At 40.6% G+C, this 20,935-nt stretch overlaps 1 protein-coding gene across 2 annotated transcripts in view; it reads left to right on the forward strand.

Annotated features, from left to right (window-relative positions):
- The window catches only part of Hapstr1 (HUWE1 associated protein modifying stress responses), a 31,713-nt gene extending 13,426 nt beyond the window's left edge, over window positions 1–18,287 (forward strand). The window contains exons 4-5 of one of the 2 annotated variants that reach the window (XR_012907066.1): window positions 12,131–15,773; window positions 15,915–18,287. Coding sequence is in view for 1 of the 2 variants with exons in the window: in XM_075942006.1 (XP_075798121.1) it covers window positions 12,131–12,375 (245 nt within the window). In the remaining variant the exon portion in view is untranslated. Of the gene's footprint in view, window positions 1–12,130 lie in introns of both variants that reach the window. The other variant, XM_075942006.1, reaches the window with a different exon arrangement.
- The last annotated feature ends 2,648 nt before the right edge of the window (window positions 18,288–20,935 follow it).

Consider the following 20,935-nt stretch of genomic DNA (forward strand, 5'->3'; position numbering starts at 1 on the left):
GCTTAATGTTAATGGGTAGTTTCAATCAGAAGTGGGTTCTATTCCAACATTTCCAATAGAAAAATATTCTGGTGTACAGAAGTATGAAATATAAGATAAATAGATATAAGCTGTTTTACTGATTGTTTTTATAAAATAAACTAGTACAGATGATGATGCCTTGTATGAAACACAAGACTAACAATTCCAGTCTCATGTATTGGGAGCTTTAGGATACGGTCCTTGTTGATGGATCACTGAGTGTTTAGCAGAGTCCATGCTTTTAATGAGATTTGAACAGAAGAATGGCTACTTCAGGTACAAGTAGGTGAAGGGTTTTGTTCCTTAGGTGGTTATGTGACAGAAGAAGCCAAGGAGCATGCTTCAGTGCCATATGGAGTTGTACTTTCTTTGTCAGATTCCTTTTTGATAAGAGGCACAATCCTTTTGTATATTAGGTTTCTTCAACCCCTGAGCAGTGGACATGTTGCAGTTTTGATCACTGCCTTTCCAGTGTATGTGGTAGAATGTGGTCATCATGAGCTGACAGCTTAGCCTCAGGGAGTGGCTTGTGTTACCTGGGCTGGAAAGGAAAGGAGGTAGCTGTTAATAACAGAAGCTGTGGTGACTATAGCAGTGGTTCTCAACCCTTTAGGGGCCCAACCACTGTTTCACAGCGGGTCACCTAAGACCATTGAAAAATAACCATATTTACATTATGATTCATATCAGTAGCAAAATTACAGTTATGAAGTAGCAACAAAATAATTTAATGGTTGGGGATAGCACAGCATGAGAAACTCTATTAATGGGTCACAGCATTTGGGAAGGTTGAGAACTACTGCTATATAGGATTATTTTTTGTTTTGGGATAGGTCTCTACATAGCCCTGCTGGCCCCTACTCAACTGTGTAGACCAGGGTGACCTCATTCATTGAGTTCTGTCTCCAGAGTGTTGGGATTAAAGGCATGCACCACCACTATTTTTTTTTTAAAGGGAAGGTCTCATTCTATAGCCCAGAAAAATACTCCATTTAATGCTCATCAAACAACTTCAGTTAAAACTAAGTGATGGTGGCTAGCAACGTGTGAGACTTACAAGACTAACTATGCTTTATTTGATCACTTTTCTGTAGCATGTTGCTTATTTTCTGTGCACTATAGGACTTAGTTATTAGATGTTACATTCACAGAAAATGAAATATATAGGTTCATGCTAATTGATTTTTTTTGTCTTGGTTAATTCTTATCTTAAAATAACACTGAAAATCTACTAAGATTCTCTCAGAATCTTTTTTTTTTTAATTTTTTTAATTTATATTTTATGTATGAGTGCTCTGCAGGCCAGAAGAGGGCATCAGATCCCATTATAGATGGTTGTGGTTGCTGGGAATTGAACACAGCACTTCTGGAAGAACAGCCAGTGTTCTTAACCACTGGACCATCTCTCCAGCCCACCACATTCTCCTTTTTATGTAAACAATTCATGTAGACCAGAAATACCTAGAGTACTTTGGTTATTTTCTGCTAACCTTTCTGATGACACCCTTTCTCTTTTAGGGTGTTTCGTTCTCTTTTGCTACTTGGGTTTCTGAACTTTTTCTCAGGTCCTTGACTGACCTACGTTAGATTTTACAGGATCTCTAACCCTAGCTGCCACTTCCTGTAGACTCTTTAGGGGCCTCTTACTTTTAGCTTCCAGATCTCTCTACTTGTCATTTAGAACTCTGTTGGCTGTCCCACATATGTTTTTGTCTTCTGGTCCACATCCTTCAGGGTGTCCTGTGAGTATTTGCTACACATGACATTTCCTTTTTTTCCTTCCCGAGTACTAGGGCTTCAACCTAGGGTCTTGTGCATGCTGGGCAAGTGCTGTACCACTGAACTGTATATTAGTTGACATTTCACACTAACCTTGGCAAATATATACCATCTCCTCCTCTATAGCTATGCAGCAAGCAGTTTGTGTACTCTCTAGAAAGAGATAGGTGAAGAGTACTTCGATTTTCTCTTGACAAACAATAGGATGATTTATGTTAATGTGTTAGGTATGGCGTAAAATTGGGAGGAGGAACAGCAGAAAGGGCTGTCTCACAGTTTAGCTTGGCTATGGACAGGCTTGTGGAAGGGTCTCTGGAGGAGTTGTGTTTGGGCTTAGGGTGATCTGCTATTGCTGTTATTTCTGACATGATTTAGGTGCCAGACTATCTTTTATAAAACCACTGGAGTGATCTTCCTTCTTCCTACCCTCCCAATGCTTTGCCTAAGATTTTTCTGTGGTCCTACAAGGGCAAATAAAAACCCATTGTAGTCTGGTTTTGATTTGGGATCAATATCCCAGCTCTCCTGTTAATGTCTCACAAATCTCTTTATCCTCCTGTTTACACTGATCATGTAACTTGTGACACAGCCTCTTTTCTCCATTTCTATTTTCATCATTATTTTTAATACAGGCTAGATTTGAATTCTTGTTTTGATTTTCAAAACGGGTTTCTTGGAGCCTGTTCTGGAACTTGCTCTTGTAGTTCAGGCTGACCTCGAACTCAGATCCACCTGCCTTTGCCTCCCGAATGCTGGGATTAAAGGCATGTGTCATCACTGCCTGGCTGGATTTGAATTCTTGATCTTTGTGACTCATTCTCTTGACTGCTCTGCTGGGATTACAGATGTATACGACATCTGGTTTGTTGTCCCCATTTCTTTTAAACTGTAAGACAGGGTCTCCTGTTGTTCAGATTGTCTTAGAACTCTCTTAACTCCTGATCCTTATGCCACTACCTCTCAAATTCTAGGATTTACAGGCATGTGCCTTTTTGTTTTTAAATGTAGTTAGTAGTAACATACTACAGCATATTGATTGGCCTGCAACTCAGTATATAGATATGCAGAAAGGTGGCCTTGAGCATTTGGGTGGTTTTCCTGCATCTGTAGTACTGGAATTGTAAGTGTGTGTTATTACACCTGACTTTCCCTTACAGCTTTTTTTGAACAGAGTCTCACTGTGTTCAGATGCTGTACTTTTCTGATGATCGAGGGCATGTTGTGCCATTCCTTTTGGCTTTTATAGAACCCAGCAAAGAAAATGGTTAATTGTGCTTCTGAATTTACCATAGGAATAAATACAGAGGTCTAGAAGTGACTGTAAACAGCACTTGGGGACTGAGAACCTTTGGAAAGAGGAATGATCTGTGTACCATTCTTGGAAAGGAATCTTGCGTTAGAACAACTGAGAATTTGCTGGTCCTGAGAATGAAACCATGAGAGGTAGTCTTTTTTTTTTTTAACATTAAGTTTTTGACAGCTTATACATGAGTACTATATATATATCATTTCCACCCCATTTTCCCCCTCCAGTTCCTCCCATGTTCCTCTCAAATTTACTTTTTTAATTACTGTTTTATATACATGTATAAATAACTATAACTTGTTCATTTACCTCGATGTTATATGTGTTTGAGACTCATCACTTGGAATTGAAGATTTGATTCTCCTTCATTCAGCAGCAAGTAGCTCTTCATTTAGGGTTTTGTCCTTGTGATATTTTCCTGATCTTGGAATGTCAACTGGTGGTAGATTTGTTCAGGTCTTGTTGAGAACTAGTCTTTGGTATATACTAAAAATGTATTTTTTTAATTTTATGTGAAAAGTTTCTTTATTTTGTGTATATTTACTAAAAGATGTTTGTCTTTTGATGCTTGTTCTTACTGAGGAGCCTGTAAGTTCGGAGCTTGCTGTGCATACCAGATTAGCTTTGGATTTTTAGCTAGTGATCCTCTTGCCTTTGCCTCTCAAATGCTGGGTTTGCAGACCTGGGGCTTCTTAGTATACTGTGTATCACCAAGCCCAAAGGTTCCTCATTTAATATTCACCCGCTCTGTTCATTGATGGAGAAAGGCTAATTTTGTTGTGGTAGAGCAGGTTAGTAAGTGATAGGTTATTTGGGATTCATCTGGCTCTAAAATTTGTTCTCCTGCTTACTTGTCTCTATGTATAGTTTTAGGGTATCTTTTTATATCACTCATCTCTCCCCCTCCCCCCTGGACTTACTTAGGTGGGTGGGAAAGATCTTGATCATTTCAGAAAAAATTCAGAAGAAACATTAAAATTTTGTGTCTGGGATTCTCCTATCAGTGAATCTGGATAAGTGTTTTTGAAGATGAATGTTTGATGGCCAGCTTCAGGTATCCTTGACTTACTGTGGTAGGAAGAGTGCATAATTTTTATGTGCAGGTCACATATCCTATGTAACCTTGGGCAATGTGCTTAACGTCTAATACCATCTTTATTAAAGTGATTTCTATGTGATAGTATATGAGAACCAACTAGGTTGCTTAGCTACCTAACTGTCCCTCCATGATTCTGTCTAAATGTTCTTGTTCTGACAGCTACAGCTTTTCTTCTTGCTTGTAGTGAATTCCAAGTATCACCCTACAGACTTAATTTAAAGCTTTATTTTTTATTTTTGTAAATATCACACACACACACACACACACACACACACACACACACACACACACACACACACGAGTATTTTGCCTGCATGTATGTCTGTGTATCGTTTGTGTGCATGGCCATTGGATTCCATGGAACTAGATGTTTGTGTGCATGGCCATTGGATTCCATGGAACTAGATTTACAGATGGTTGTTAGCTACCATACCGGTGCTGGGAGGTCAAATTTGGGTCCTTTGGAAGAGCAGCCATTGCTCTTAACCTCTGAGCTAGCTCTTCAACCCTGTCTTACTGTTTTTGTTTTGTTTTTTTTTTTGCCTGTTTATTACTTGCTAAATTCTTGAGCTTGGTTCCTGTGGACAAGCTAGAGAAGTTGGTTCTGAGTTTTCCTGTTCAAGCTAGTGCTGTAGAGTTGTTGTTATGGAGATAAGTGCTAGGGTACAAAGTAAGAAGGCACATATATTCTATATATTCTAGAGGTAAGGCTTGTTACCAAAACAAACTTTACTCAATCTTATAACTAGTAAAGCTTCATTCTATGTCATCTCATAATACAAGTGGGCTTTGTAGGTTACTAACTCTGGTCCACACTGATTCTTAAAAATCAAAGGTATCTATTTTCATTCCAAAAATTATTTTCATGACAGTCTTGACTTTTGTAATACACTTCAACCCATTGGGCTTAGGTGGTTCTTCTAAAAGTACGTACTGTTTCTGATTCAGGCCTATACATGCAGGGTCTGGTGTCCCTTTTGGCACTGGTGGGAATTACTGCTCTTATTTGGCATTTTGGTTTAAGATATCATGTTCTCAATTTTAAATTAGTTTTGTGTTGAAAAAAGCAGTGAGATTTTGTGAGAAGGACTTGGACAAACTCAGACAATGAAACTTTTATGATTATGATACATTATAAAATTAAAAGAGAAACAAATCTTTTGTTGTAATTATTACTGCCTTCATTCTTTCTTTTTGGGAGACAGGGTCTCACTGTACATACTTGGCTGGCCTGGAGTTTGTTGTGTAGAACAGGATGGTCTTGAACTTTGGCCTGGAGTTTGTTGTGTAGAACAGGATGGTCTTGAACTTTGGACTTCAGGGAATCTCCTGCCTTAGCCTTCCCAATTGCTGAGATTACAGGCATAATGTTTTTTTTGTGTGTGTGTACATGCATGCTGATGATCAAACTCAGGGGCTTTGCGCTCTACCCTGGAGTGATACTCCAGTCTTTGGAAAGGTACCTTTAAAAAGGATTACTTGGTAAGTTGGGACAAGTTTCCTTAGTGTTGAAGGTTGAAACCTTTTGGTTTGAAAACCCTTCGTTTTGTTTGTGGATTTGTTGTGGGTTTTCTGCAGTTTAGAATGTATGTATGTATAATGATATACAAGTATGTATGTTGTCTTTCTGTAGTTTAGCACTTCCTATAGATAACATTTACTTAGAGTGAATATAAGGTGTTATTTTGTAGACATAGGGACAGGTGACTATAAAAATGATTAATCTCAAGGAATGTCTGATCTGGTAAACCATCCTGAAACATAAGCCTAGGGAATCAATCAGTCTGAGGTACAGTGTGTGTTTGTTCATTTGACTGGTAGGGGCTAAAAATCTGAGCCTTGTGATAATTTACTTTATTTTCCTTGTTGTTCTGAATGAACTCTGGGCTTTCTTGTATGTACTAAGCTCCATCCTTGGTAGCTCCTAGGCTCTAGAGAATCTAGGTAGGGCATGTAAGAAAAGGCAGTCATAGGAATTTGAATTTAGTAATATAAAGTGTGACAAGAATTTTTACCTAGAATTCCTGATTCCTCACACATGAAGCATTAAGAACCCCAAAAGGAAAGGGGTTTTAGGCATTATGAACCAGCAGTTTTCTTCTCACTACAGACTCACAGTGGTTATTTTGGAACATTCTTGGACTTATATGTGGCAGAATGCTTTTTAAAGAGAGAAATAACTGCATTTAGGAGATCTGTGATAAATAGGACACTTAATAGTACCTGGAAGAACTTACTTTGGTTTTCTTCCTTTCTTTCATTCTACCATCCCTTCTGATGCTTCAACAATAACGAGAACTTTTATCCTGAGAGCTAACACAGATGCTTAAAAGTTATTAAAGTGAAGAGATAGTATAGAAGAAACTGCATTTTTTTTTTTTTTTAAACAGCAGAGGACTGGCTAGGACCAACCTTTTGAGAGTTTGTTGCTTGCTGTCTGCTCATCTTTCACGGCCCACAAGCGAACCTCTCCCCCCCCTTTTTACTCTGAGGAGAAACAATCCTGGTGTGTGGAATATTGTAGTGCTTGTAGAATATTGTAGTCAGGTGCATCCTGTTGATAGATTTTCAGCAGATGGTTTAAAAAACATCCTTTGAGCTTGTGTTAAGAGATTTCGGCACCAAAGCAGTCTCTTAATCACTTACATTTGATTTTTTCTTTTTTCTTTTGTTTTTTGTTTTTTTTTTTTCTGAGACAGGGTTTCTCTGTAGTTTTGGAGCTTGTTCTGGAACTCAAACTCACAGAGATCCGCCTATCTCTGCCTCCTGAGTGCTGGGATTAAAGGTGTGCGCCACCACCGTCTGGCTTTCTATTTTCTTTTTTGTTTCTTCGAGACAGAGTTTCTCTGTAACAGTCCTGGCTGTCCTGGAACTCACTCTGTAGACTAGGCTGGCCTTGAACTCACAGTGACCCACCTGCTTCTGCCTCCAGATTTCTGGGATTAAAGGTGTGCACTACAAAAGCCTAGAAGGAACTTTTATAATCACTCTTTCCTCAGACCAGAATCCAAGACCAATAAAATTATAGCAGGGCACTTATAATCACATTAATTTCAGATAAAAAGTTGATATTTTATGTACATACATTAAGGATATTAAATAACCTAGGTATTGGAGATAGACTAGGTATTCAATATTAATAAAACAGAATTTTCTTGGACTTGTAATAACATTGTGTTAGATATTGTAGTGGAAAAATTAAAAGGCTATGAGATCTCAAAGCCAGTTTAATTACCCTAGTACCTATTCAGTAATCTGTTGGTAGCTATTAAACAGTTGAATTATCTGAGTTTCATTTTGGAAAATTCCCCCAAAGCAAAAAGGTTTATTTGCTATCTTGTAATTTCACTCTATAAAAACAAATACAGCCAAATGATTAATTTTTCTAGTCTTTTTTTCAATGTATAAATATTATTTCACAGTTGAGATCATATTGCAAATATGGTACTGTATCTTACATTTCTCACTTAATGTCGTGAACCTTATTTCCTGTGGCATTAAAAACTGTCTTTCAAAAATGATGTCTTTGATAAATGGAAAGCATTTTGGGGTGTCAGTATAACTGAAAATGTTTTCTTGGTGTGACACATGTACCTTTGTAATTGGCTTGATTTAGTGTGCTTTACTTCAATAAAAATTCAGTATTACAATTTACAGATTGGGGTGGGGAGTGGTATCTACTTTTAAATGACCAGAACCTTCCTGGTAGTATTGTTATTTTTTTTTAATGATTGAACTCTAAAACACTAGATGACATTGACACTGCATGTGCTTGCACCTCACCCAGCACATTGCACAGGGAGCACTCACACTTGAGTATACAATTCATTTCAAAGGAATAGAATGCCAACTTTTTAGGGCTCTCAGGCAGGTTGATACCACTTCAAAGTCTGAGGGATTTAGCCTCCCCCACCCCTTTTCCCCAGATAATGCTGGTTGAGCAGTCTGCAGAGGGACCTGAACCTGTCGTTCACCATTATCTTGTGCACCCCTAGGGCTGGTCCTGAAAGTCAGGAGAGCATAGATGGCAGCCTCAGTTGGGCTGGGAGGTTTTCTGAGTGGGGATTTGTTCTTCCTCTGTGACTTAATGCTGGGAAACTGGAGTTTTATGTAATCGATTATGCAAACAGCATTTTCATATTACGGTATGAAATGATGAAATGGTTTGAAAATAATAGTGATGTGCTATTTTTAATGATTTCCATGTAATCTGGATTTCTATAACCTGGACTGTAAACTTGTTTCCACACCACTGGGAGTTTTCAACGAATGATTAAATCATCCTAAGGTTTTTTTTTTTTTTAATTACTATATTGCTCATTTCAAATGGATGCAGAAACATTAAAGCGTGAGTTTGTTATCTTATGTTAAACAATTGAGACTTTTCTGTCTAATGCTACCTTTTCTGCTTCTGTCAAATGATACTTTCATAGTCCGCTTGAAAAACACATTTTTAGTAGAAATTAAGTTGTATGTCCTAAGGACGTACAACTTAGTTTTTAGTTGTGAACCATTTTTAGATTTTCTGTACTTGTGTGGGCTGATTGTGTTCATGTGGCAGAGTGAGATTTCTGAAGTGGCTTTATTAGCTGTCACCGGTTTTCAAAATAAAATTTGGGCTGTTTAAAATTGCTTTTCCCCCTCTGTGGTTGTAATCTTAATTTTTGTTTTTGACTCTTGTGAAAAGTTTTCTTTGGGGAACATTAGTGACTCAAACTTTGAAAAGATTGTCATAGCTGAGGATAGGTGACATGCACCATGAAGTTAAAATCAGTACTCTATAGAGAAGATGCTTTTCCAGGTGTTATGGGGATTTTCAGATTGGCCAAATTGCTGCATAATGTATTTTCTTTTTCATGGATAATTGAATCAATAAACATTGGCTGGAAGTGATTAGTCTGCTCCTTGCTGGAGTGGTTTTGAGTCTTTGGTAGTTGTCATCACCATCATGAACATTCATGAAGAGTATGCGTAGGCTGATTGAAGTCACCTTGTAGTTTCATTTGCAAAAGGGATCCTGAATTATGGAAGTAGACCAGTTTATTGCCCAGCTCTCTCAAGATTTTACAGTAGAATTACAGTAGAACCTCTACATTCTGGAGCAAATATAAATGATGGTAACTGTTCATTGTAACTTGACGGTAATTCAGCATTTGGGAGGCTTAGGCAGGGCTGTTGTGAAGTTGAGGCTAGCTGTGAGCTACAGAGAGCAGGACCCTGTTTTTAAAAAAACAAAACACACACAAACACACTAGAGAAAAGGCTGGGTGTAGTGGTCTTTGCATGTTTTAGTTCCAGCTTTCAGGAGGAAAATGCAGGTAGAATGTAAGCCCTGCCTGATCTACTTATAAACAGGAGGTAGGGCAAGTACAGACGGCTTTTGAACCATTGGATATCATCTAGTAAGATGTTATTATCCTGTAGGGCTAGGAAGAAAAGCAGGGCTTTCTCAGCAAGTTGTTAATGGTCTCTGTGTAGGGGTAATAGAAAACCAGCAACTTGGATGAATAGTTGAGTCTAAAGTGATGGCATTGATTTAAGTGACTAACCAGCAACAACTTGGGTTTATTTCCTGAAATGAAGCCCTGGATTTCAAATGAGTTTTGAAACGTGGGGCAGGACTCTGAAGCATTGTTCTTTATCAGAATTCTGTGAGTATTCAGTACCAGGCAGTGTGTTAAGTCCTTCAGGTATGTAGGGAAAGCCTGCCCATAGGAGGAAATGGTTGATTGTGCTGCATAAGCTCTGGATTTTGGTTTCCCTTCGTTTGTTTAAGCCTCTGTGTTGAGGACAAAGAAGTGTTGTTCCTCAAGGAGCTATTAAGTCTGAGCTCTTCAGGAAGCAGTTAGAAATAAGAGTGGGCCTTTGAGAACAGTACAGGGGTTGCAAGCTAAGGGGTGAAAGAACTCCCAATATGTGACACATCTGTCTGTCAAAGGGGCAGAAGGAAAGCCATAGGGCAGCTGAGGAAGCAGCTGGTAGGTGGGGAGGACAGGAATGAGTGGAAAGTATCAAATGGGAAGGAAGGTGCCATCATGAGGCTAAAAGAGAAAAGTAGACTTAGTAATAATCTCAGGAGAGTTGTGAGCGTTATGGACTCTGGGTGAGCAAAGTTGGAAAAAAAAATACAGTCCTGACTTCAAAAAGAACCACTAATTATAGATACTGGTGATACACAGTAAGTCTTAGGGTAGGATAAAAAGGGCAAGGTAAAGAGCTGTCAAGATGAGTCTAAGAGGCAGGCTAGCCTTGAATCCTAAAACTACTTAATAAATTGGTTGTATGTATGTGAGAGAGAGACAGACAGATTTCTGAGAATAGGGTCTTGACCTGTGTGTGTGAGAGAGGCAGATTTCTGAAAATAGATTCTTGACCTAGAACTTAATGGCAATTCTTGTGTTTCATCCTCCTAACAGTTTTTATATTACGAGGTGGCAGTGTAACAAACAGTTCATTAGTGTGGATTCCCCTTGCCCTCTTTTGCTGAGACTCAGCCAATCGCTTACTACCTGGATGACGTGGAGTGGGGGGTGGGGATACTTTTGTATTGTAGTCTTAGCTTGCTGAATGGAGTCACAGAGCTATATATTTTAGGGTTACTTTGAGGACTAACATTCCTGACCTGGGAAGCAGGCCAGGATCAGTGCCTTCCCACCCCCCAAAGAAAGAAAACCAAAATCAAGCAAGAGCTGGCCTTTGAAAGGTAGAGGGGTAAAGAGGGACACTTTTGTTTTTCCCCAGATAGAATAGGGAGGGGCGGGGCCTGGTTGGTTGACTGAAAGACAGGGAAGTGGGAGAAGTCTTTGTAGTAAGAACAACTTTGGGATTTAGTAGATTTGAATTGGTAGATGCATAGTTTTTCCACTTTATCTTCAAACTTTTTTTTTAAAATAGAATTCAAAATAGGGAGTATGGCCTTACTAGATCAAACCTCGAATTTTGTTTTAAAGATCAGGTGGAATTGTTACTCTTGGAAACATCAGTGATTCTAGATCATTCTCTTTATTCAGGCAGTGGCAAAATTTGAGTGAGGGAGAAATTCATGAAATGGGAGATGGACTGTCCACGCTAGTGTTTAAACTATAATGTTATAGTTTATATGTCCTGGTCAGGCACATGGCAGGCATATCTTGAATATTCAGAGCAGAATGTATATTTTATTTCTTAACTACTCCTGTTCTAAGCAACAAAGGTTCAACAGTTAGTGCTGAGACTTAAGAACCTGAACATGAAACAGGATTCTTTACCCTACCCTTCCTTACTCTTTCATCCCTGAAGGATTGGGGATGGTATTGACTTGGGCTCTTGTTCTCTTAAGGGTATCTGCCAGATACAGTCCAGACTGGATAATGATAATTGCCCTGTTTGTCCAGGGCATCCCCACCAGCGGTCCAGTGTCGTTTTTAACAGTGATTTTTCAGGCTTAATAATGGAGTGTTGGGATTATAGATTACACAGTCACCTTGTCTAAAAGGGTTGTTGGACTAAGCCTACTCAGACCTAGAAATACATCATGCACAGACAGACTACAGAGACATTGTAAGAATGGTGACCTTGGACCAAATAAAATGCCCTGCTTCAAGCATGCATCTCCTGTCCTGGTCTGTAAATTGTATATAGCACTTGCCTAATAGTATAGATGGGAGAATCATATCTTTGTGTTCCTAGCACAGTACTTAATACATGTAGCTTTCCATCATTGTTAATTGCCATTATTATGAATAATGGTTGTATTGCCAAGAAAACGGAGGTCAAAGCCAGATGATTGATCCTTACAGAATAAATTTAACTATTCACTGCTGACCCGTTACAAAGAAATGCCAGCAGGCACTCTTTGACACTGTGACAACATGGAAAATAGAGTGGGTTGCTTTCAGAAGGGTCGACTAATTGAGCAACTCTAAAACCTCTTTTCTTCTTCCTAGGTCTTAGTGGTGCAATGGCTAGTATAAGCGTGCGTTCGAGTACCCCAGGCTCTCCTACACATGTAAGCAGTGGACCGAATGCTAGTCGAAGGAGAAATGGACTCCATGATGTCGATTTGAACACTTTCATAACAGAAGAAATGGCACTCCACTTGGACAATGGTGGAACTAGAAAGCGTACCTCAGCCCAGTGTGGCGATGTCATTACAGACTCACCAACCCATAAACGCAACAGAATGCTCTAAACTGCAGACATTTTCACACCACCATGCTGCTTGAAAGCCACTCGATCCTCAACATATACTATTATTGCAAAGGAAACATGAGGCCATCTTCCCTTGTTCACTGTTTAAGACAAGTGAATCTCTATTGGTTGCCATAAAAGGAAGTTCTAGGTATTTACAGTAGATGCCTCCTGTAACTATGGCTTTCTCAAACTATAATCCTAGCAGAGGACGTGAGATAATTGTGTAGTCATCAGCAAGATCATCATAGGCAAACATATCCGTTCCCAGGCTAAAAGTGACCTTAACTGTGTTTATTATCAAAGGGAAAGGAACTATCAGATGTTTATTTGGTTATAGAATGCTTTCTTATTTTTATTTTTTGGTCCATTTCCTGCTGTGTTGAGTATTTTTGCTTAAACAGTATTGCCAGGTTCCTACAATTGTTAAAACCTTGATCTGGCTAGTAAGCCAGATCTGCAGGCTTCCATTTTTGCGGCCACACTGAACTAGGCACCTGGTTTCCTTAGCGTGCAATTTCTGATTATCAGATTATGCCTAGTTTTCAGTTTTCAAAACAGTTCTAACTCTGGTGATTGTGAGATGTAAAGAGGTGCTATGATGGTCATGCAAGTAATATTTAATACTGAATCAATACACAGAACTTTATTGGATTCACTTTGTGCGTGTTAGTGCTCTGAAAATAGCAATATTATTAACCTGTCCCCAGAATAACCCTGTAGGCTTCAGATACTCAGTTTTAAAACAAGTACTACTTCCTATGCCAGGCACTTTACTTCTGGTTAAACACAAGCTGCATTCAGAGTGACCTGAAAAATGGGTCATGATCTTTGAGAGTGGGCTTCCTTTTTGGTTTGGTAGTAGTGAGAGGAAACGGATGGTGGGAGTAGGTATTTATTCTTTAGTTTTTTTTTTTTAATTTTTATGGATGCCCTACTGTGTGTAGTTGTCATAGTGGGTGAAAGATGATAAATATGTTTTATCTGCTACTAATGTGAACGTAACTTAAATAGTAAAATCCAACTTTTCCTGTTCCTCCATTCCTCTCAGAAGTGCAGTTTGGAATTTCATTCTGGAAAAGATGAGATCGCATGGAGATTCTCTAGATGTTAGGTAGACCCAAATAAAAGCTCTCAGAGTCTTCTTTGGGTAAATATAAGACCTCTTGTAGCTGCAACATTTTAGAGCATGTTTCATCTGCATTTTTACTACCTGAACTGAACGGTAGTCTATTTAGAAGACTGATGTCAGCCTGCCAGGCACTGTGATCCATTCTATCCTGTGATATTATATATCAAGTAGGACAGTGAAAATGTTTCTGTGCAAACTTGTAGTCCAGTTCAGTTACTTCTATTTTTATCCTTAATAACCATTGCAAATCAGTGTAAGGGTTTTTTCTGATAATTACAGCACTTTGTTAAAAGTTTGCAATTTTGTCGGCCATTTAATAATACCTATCTGTGAAGAGACCTTGCTAAGTTAACCATTACTGACTGAGTGGGATGTGAGTGGAATGTTAGGAATGTTGTGTGAATTGAAGTTCTGTATTCATTGTAGGTATAGCCCTTATTTAAGACAGTGAAATCCATATTCAAACTAGGAATGAAAATAAGGTATTTCTCAATTTTTGCAAAAGTGGAGCTTTCTTTTATTTGTTTGAAAAGCAAGAAGAATTACAGCAATTTGTTGTTTTACCTTAAACGGACAAGCCTGTGCATCACAAGTACTTCCAGGCTTCCCTTGGGATATACCAAGTTATGGAATTCACTTTTGCTTTTCTGAGGTTGTGAATACATATTCTGGAATTGGGGTTTGGTGGTGTGATGGCTGCCGACAAGAAGACAGAACTCCTATTCCTAAGGGACTTGAGACCAAGGAACACGTTTCATCTTTCTTCCTGCCTTGGTCCTGTTTCCTCTGTCCAAGTTGAATAACGATGTTCTTGGTTGTTTGGTTTAAGTTGGTGCTCTGAAGCTGAATCTCAGTGCCCTTTACTCTCAGTTGTCAAATTTTGATAAAACGTGCCATTTTCTTTGGTAAGAGAAAGCAGGTCTAATGTCTGCCAGAACACAATTTATATGCCGAACTATTGGCTCCATTAAACTTTTTAAAAACTTTAGCATCCGTTACTTTTTTCCTTTGCATTCAATATCTAGTACCTTCCTCACCTTGTTAGCCTGCCCTCTCCCTCTTCTCTGTCCCTGTTTCCGGATTCTACCAGAAGAGAGTAACCCTGAGACCCACCAGTACAAAAGTGAAAGATTTTCTAATCTTAGCAAAAGTTAGTCTGACTGACATAGTTCAGAATCTTTTGGAAATTTCCATTTGCCAGTTTAGATGCAGAACATCTAAAAAAAACCCACATACTTGTATAGTACTCTTTAAAAACAACATTGACTTTTTTGACTTTTGCTGTATTTTTTGGACAGGTCTTCTGTGTAGTTCAGACTGACCTCAGGCATGCCATCCTCCTGCTTCGGTTGCCTGAGTGCTACAGTTTACTGGCATGGTGCTTGCCTGGCCTTTTCAGTTGATCAAGAAGAGAATGGGGTGCTCTTGAAGCTAAGCACTTGAGTGTGGGGGAGCTCTATCTTTGTCATGAGCCGGAGTTTGCGTCTCTAGGTAGTGTGTGAAGTTTTTTTAACTATAACCTGACAGGAAGAGGCTGGGTTCATACCTCCTCTTCAACGTTTTGAATATCACTGGGGGGTTCAAGTTAGTATTTTATAGAGCAAATTTAATTTAATTGGATATTTGACTTTCAGTGTTGTTTACCTGACTGAGGTAGTGACATATACCTTAAATCAAAATTGAGTCATTAATCATTAAACATACTAAAAAGACAGTAGCTTGGCTGGTTTTATTTTGGTCATCAAGTTCCAGTAACTTTGTAAAGGATGTCTAACTTGTGATCAGAGGTGCAGGATAGCGAGGTTTTTCAGAAGCTCTCTACTTGGAGATGTGGGCAGCCTGGTTGGTTAGGCTTAGGGAAGTACTGTGCAGAGTCGTAAAGTTTTAGGTAACGATTACGGTCTACATAGAAACATTTATTAGTGATATATTTATATTATTAGATAGTGGGATTTTTTCTTTTTTTTTCTTTTTTCTTTTTTTTGGAGGCAAGGTCTTATGTACCTAGTGCTGATCTTGAACCCCTGATCTTCCCGACTTCACTTTCTGAATTCCTGAATTCTAGGGTGACAGGCTGGTGTCACTGTGAGACACACTACTTGGATTTTACAAAGTTTGGTAATCTTCAGACCTGATGCTGTTTGAAATCATCATGTTTAAAAGCAAATGTTCATCTGCTTAGTTAAGGTTCTGGAAACAAAGGACATCCATGTCAACACATACATAGTGCCTGTGACCTTTCTTACCTTTCCTAAAGCTGTTACGTTGTTGGTTCAACTGTCCTTTCCTGGAAAAGAGAACTTCTGGATTGCAGTCTAGAATAAGCTGAGGTGTGTGAAGATTATGTGGGAACATGGTTTGAGACTGACAGGAGTGCCATGCTATGTGGTTGGCATGCTTGTAGCAAGGTTGGGGCTTTACTTGTATGAAGGAATCTGCTTGCTCCTTGTGACATCAGTAGACAGCAGCTTGTGCTCGGTGGGCTTGGAGGTTCCAGCACAGGTGTTATAGTTTCATGGATGCTTTTCCAAGTTTTTTTTTTTTTTCCTGGTACTACGCTTATTTTTTTTTTTTTTTTTTGCCTCAGTAGAGAGGAGTAGCTACAGAAATTTACTGTGTAGCTTGTCCTGTGTTCTACAGATTGTTTCCCATCAGAATATGATGGAAATCCTTATTTTTTATGCAGGTCCCAACTTGTCATAATTAGTCATAGTACAGTAACGACAATTCTTGCTTAAGTTTTATACGAATTCTGTACAGATGAAATTAATAATTCAGGCCAGTGACGGACTCACACCTGTAATCCCAGCATTGGAGAGACTTGAGACAGGACCACCATGAATCTGAGGCCAGCCTAGTCTATGGTAGTGAGTTTTCTGTTTATAAAATGAGACTGTGGCTCAGTAAAATAAAAACAACAAAGGGAATTACCAATGCAAATGAATTCGTGTTTAAAATACTGATGAGATCTCGCAGAGTACCTTCTGCAAAGGCACAGGTTAATCCTTGCATTGACACAGTCACAGTGCCTGTTGTGAGTCTCTCGGCCAGCGTTAGGGCTAGGCTTCATTGCAGCAGGCTTCTCCTGTGAAGGAAGCTGGCTTACTTAATTATGCTTGGATTTCAGCACCTGACTTAACTATAACTGCCTTTCCTGGCACACTTTCATCATCTCTAAAACAAGTCTGGGAGGAAAGGATGATTTTTCTCACAAGTTCCTTGAAAGTTGGAAAAATTTTGGCCATGTTTATCTTGGGTGAGCTCTTGAATTCTGGAATGTGATTGATAGTTTTTCATTGTTTTCCAGTGTGTTATTGATTACAGTGGATCATTGAAAAATAAACACATACATTTTTTGTGTGTGAAGAAAATTTAAATTTCAATGTAAAGGTCTTTTGACTTGTCTTCTCTCTCACTTTCCTTAGAGGTAAAATGAATAGTTTTGGTTGAAGAGAACTTTCTGGACAATTTTCTATATATTTATAAATCTTTTTAGTTTTGAGACAGTCTTATACTGTAGGCTGGCCTTGAACTCTAAGTGATCTTCATGCCTCATCCTGTTGATTACAGGCTTAAGCTACTATTCAAGTCACTTCTGGATGTAGCCATAGAGAAAATATTCTAATTGGGATTGTTGATTTCATCTTGTCTTAGGGGCAGTTGGAAAGGGGAGGGGGCAGGCAGCAAACAGAGGCTGTGTGCTGTGGAGTGTTTTCAGAACAAGGGTTTGTCCATATGTTGAAGTATTTTTCAGGGCTGGATGCCTTTATAGGAAGGTGCCAAGGGTGAGTCTCATCCTCAGCTAGAAGGGTGTGCTTCTGGCCTCGAACTACAGGCAGTTTAAAAAGAGCATCAAAGAGGGAGCTGCTGGAGGTTGTGTTCCTATGCTCCAGGTCTGGTGGGCTCAGATCATCTGGGACTGCCTTGGAGAGTTCCAGCATCGGCATCAGGAAGTTCTGCAGTCCCAGAGTGGTGTTTGTATCCACCCCAGGAAGGTACTTAGACACTCCTGGGGACCCAGCTGCCTTAGAATGCAAAAATCCCTAAATCCACCCAGGAATGGGACACTGTGGTTGAGCTTTTGAGGAAATTCTCAGACCATTGCCCTGTCCTTGGGGTGGAGGTGCTAGGGCTGAAATCCTGGGGAGAGATCCCTTGTCAAAAGTCCTGAATTGCAGAGGTAAATGGATTACTCTTCACTAGTTTCTTCTTGCTGTGATGAGTCTTAGGGTCACAGTGGACACTGGATTTCAAGGTGCAGTATAATTCTGTAACTCAAGTTCTTTAAGGTTGCATAGAACTGTGGGTTACATGTTACACTGAGTACATGAAGGCCTGCCTTTTGTTCATCTTGGTTTCTCATACTTTGGACCATGCTCTCCAATGAAAAATGCCTCCTCTGCCAAGACAGTGGAGAATACATACACATGTGTACACATGTCTACAAGCCTCAGACATCAACATTCACCTTTCTGGATGATGAATTCTGTAGTTTGCTGCATGATACTGTAGCAACATCACCGTTGTGAGAACCTGGGCCCTGGACGAGCAACAACACCCAGCAGAGGGTATGGATATTTCCTGGATGGGTTAGTAGATTGAAAAATGGCTTTCTGCCGGGCGATGGTGGCGCACGCCTTTAATCCCAGCACTCGGGAGGCAGAGGCAGGCGGATCTCTGTGAGTTCGAGACCAGCCTGGTCTACAAGAGCTAGTTCCAGGACAGGCTCCAAAACCACAGAGAAACCCTGTCTCGAAAAAAACCAAAAAAAGAAAGAAAAATGGCTCCCTGTACCCAATACACAAAATCGGTTTTCCTTCTTGGGCCTTTAGATTGCCAAGAAAGCAGAACAAAGGGTTGCTACAAATATGGACTGGGGTAGGCGTGTGGGCGAGAATCCAGTTTTGCCCCTAGCTACTTCTTCAGCCCTGTCTGGAGTCTGTTGTGAAGATGTCTGCTGACACTTGGACTCCAGCTGATAGATGTGGATATCCTCTTGCTTTTTGAAGTTTCCTTGGGTTCTGGGGGCCCTCTTGGATTCTGTGCCAGTTCCCAGCCTCTAACCCTTCCAGAACCCTCTTCCCTCCCAATTTCATGTTTTTAACTTTGCATATTAGAATCAACGTTTCTCAAGCTATACCCGGAAAAACTAGACAGGGTGGGGCTTAGGCACCAAGATACTTAAAGTTGTCAATAGAGAATCACCAGTCAGGAGCTTCTGAAATGTTGTGCAGAAGGAATGTTGGGTTGGTGCCTTGCCAGGTTGGCTGTGCGGGTGACCAGTGACACCAGGCTCCTCAGGCCCCAGGAAGGGGCCTTTGAGGAAGCCAGTGTGACCATTGTGTTCCCCTGGGGCAGGCCTCATCACTGGTCTGGGCAGTAGGAAGTTGTCACTGGCATAAGAAAGTCTGAGTCGAGACTCACCTGACCTGACCTGGCAATTCTCTGTTACATTGGGTTTTAAAGCAGACTCCTGGACTTACTGCCCATGACTGCAAGCACACACAGACCAAAGATTTGGGGCAGAACAGGGCATCTCCCCCCCCCCCCCCCATAAAGGTGAATTAAAGGTACAGTTGAGTTCTTGCCTAGCATTTCATCTACTGCAGGTGCACCCGGAGCCACGGCCCTGTGTGGAAAGCTGGACCAAGGTCAAGCCTGGTGGATACAACAAAGAAACTTGGTTCTAGAGTGCATGAGCCATTGTATTAAAGACACCAGGAATCCTGATATAGAAGCAGTTACAAGGCCTGGGGAGATAGCTCAGAGGTTAAGAGCACTGGCTGCTCTTCCAGAGGTCCTGAGTTCAATTCCCAGCAACCACATGGTGGCTCACATCCATCTGTAACAGATCTGGTGCCCTCTCTCGGTCTTCAGGCAGAACATTGTATACATAATAAAAATTGTAAATTAATAAAAACAAAACAAAAAAAAGCATTTACAAATGCCTGAGGTTTTCCCTCCTGTGTGGAGGAAAGTGTTGGGGGTAAGGATGGAATGTGCAACAGCTGGAGGCTCCTGAGGGCTGAATTAGTGGAGTATCCCCCTCAAAATGACCCTGGTATATTTTCTTTTGAGAGTCGAGGAGCCTGTCCGCAGATGAGAGGACTGGCTTGTTGAGAGGTGCTTGTGGCAAGCATAATGGGACCATGACCATGAACAGGTGGTTGCCTACACCTCTGCCCTCACGTGGACTATTACCAGCTCTACTTCCTCTCACAGTCCAGGGCTAGCAGTGAGTGATACCCTTACTACCGCCAGTGCATTTAATCTTTTTAAACCTAGTCCTTGCAGCTCCCACCTTGGATTGGGTTTCCAGCACCTTTGGAAGTCAGGAAAACTCCATGTCTCTTGGGACTCAACATGCTTGCACAGGGTACTGAGGGGTCCAGGTCGTCTCTGGGGAGGGGAGGCCCCTTAAAAAGGAAGATTTGCAGCCAGGCGGTTGTGGCGCACGCCTTCAATCCCAGCACTTGGGAGGCAGGCGGATCTCTGTGAGTTCGAGGCCAGCCTGGTGTACAAGAGCTAGTTCCAGGACAGGCTCCAAAGCCACAGAGAAACCCTGTCTCGAAAACCAAAAAAAAAAAAGATTTGCGTTATTTCTTGGTTCCAAGAACCCGGCAGGCCCTTCTGAGGCATGAAAGAAACTGCTTAGCCCAGCAGTGTGTTCGAGGCCAGCCTGGTCTACACAGTGAGTTCCAGGACGGTCAGGACTCTTAACACAAAGAAACCATCTTGAAAAAACAAAAAAGAAACAGGATTGGAGTTCTCAGTGGGTTAAGAGAGATGTTTTTGGGCGTGATCCACGGGGGCCGCCTTTTACTCCAGTTGGAAATTTTAGTGCAAAATTCCTGGCTTTATTGTTGTTTTTACTTACTAGTTCATTGTTTTAATGTTTCTGCATAAGCCCAATTGGCCTTGACTCATTGAGTAAATATTTATTAATGGGATTCCCATCTTGCAGAGAAGAATGAGGTTCCGAAGGGTTAAGGGAACGGCTGAATCATCAGAAGGTCTATCCAATCTGGTCTGTCGAGAAAATACTTGTGGACGGTTCTTGTACAGTTTAAGTTTGGGTTCAAATCAGGACAGCAGAGGGCAATGTCGGGAGGTGAACCTGTGTTTAATCTGTAAGGACCGGGGTGGGGGTAGAAGGAGGAACTGCTGCCCAGGACCTGAAGCACAAAAAATTCACATAACCCTCTACGGCTTGGGTGTGGTGCGTTGGATGACTTTAGACCTTAAAAAAGCTACCTACCGCCCAGGGAAGCAAGTCGAAGCTGAAGTCTTTCTCACCCAGGAGTCAGCCCCCCCCCCCCCCCCACTCCCGGGAAGGCCCAATTCCCAACGGGGGACCCCTAAGGCCAGGAATCCTACGTTGTTCCTCGGTGACTCACTTCCTGTTTGGGTGGAGGCAAGCAGAGACAAA

This window comes from Microtus pennsylvanicus, chromosome 11, assembly GCF_037038515.1.
Source record: "Microtus pennsylvanicus isolate mMicPen1 chromosome 11, mMicPen1.hap1, whole genome shotgun sequence".
Taxonomy (NCBI): domain Eukaryota; kingdom Metazoa; phylum Chordata; class Mammalia; order Rodentia; family Cricetidae; genus Microtus; species Microtus pennsylvanicus.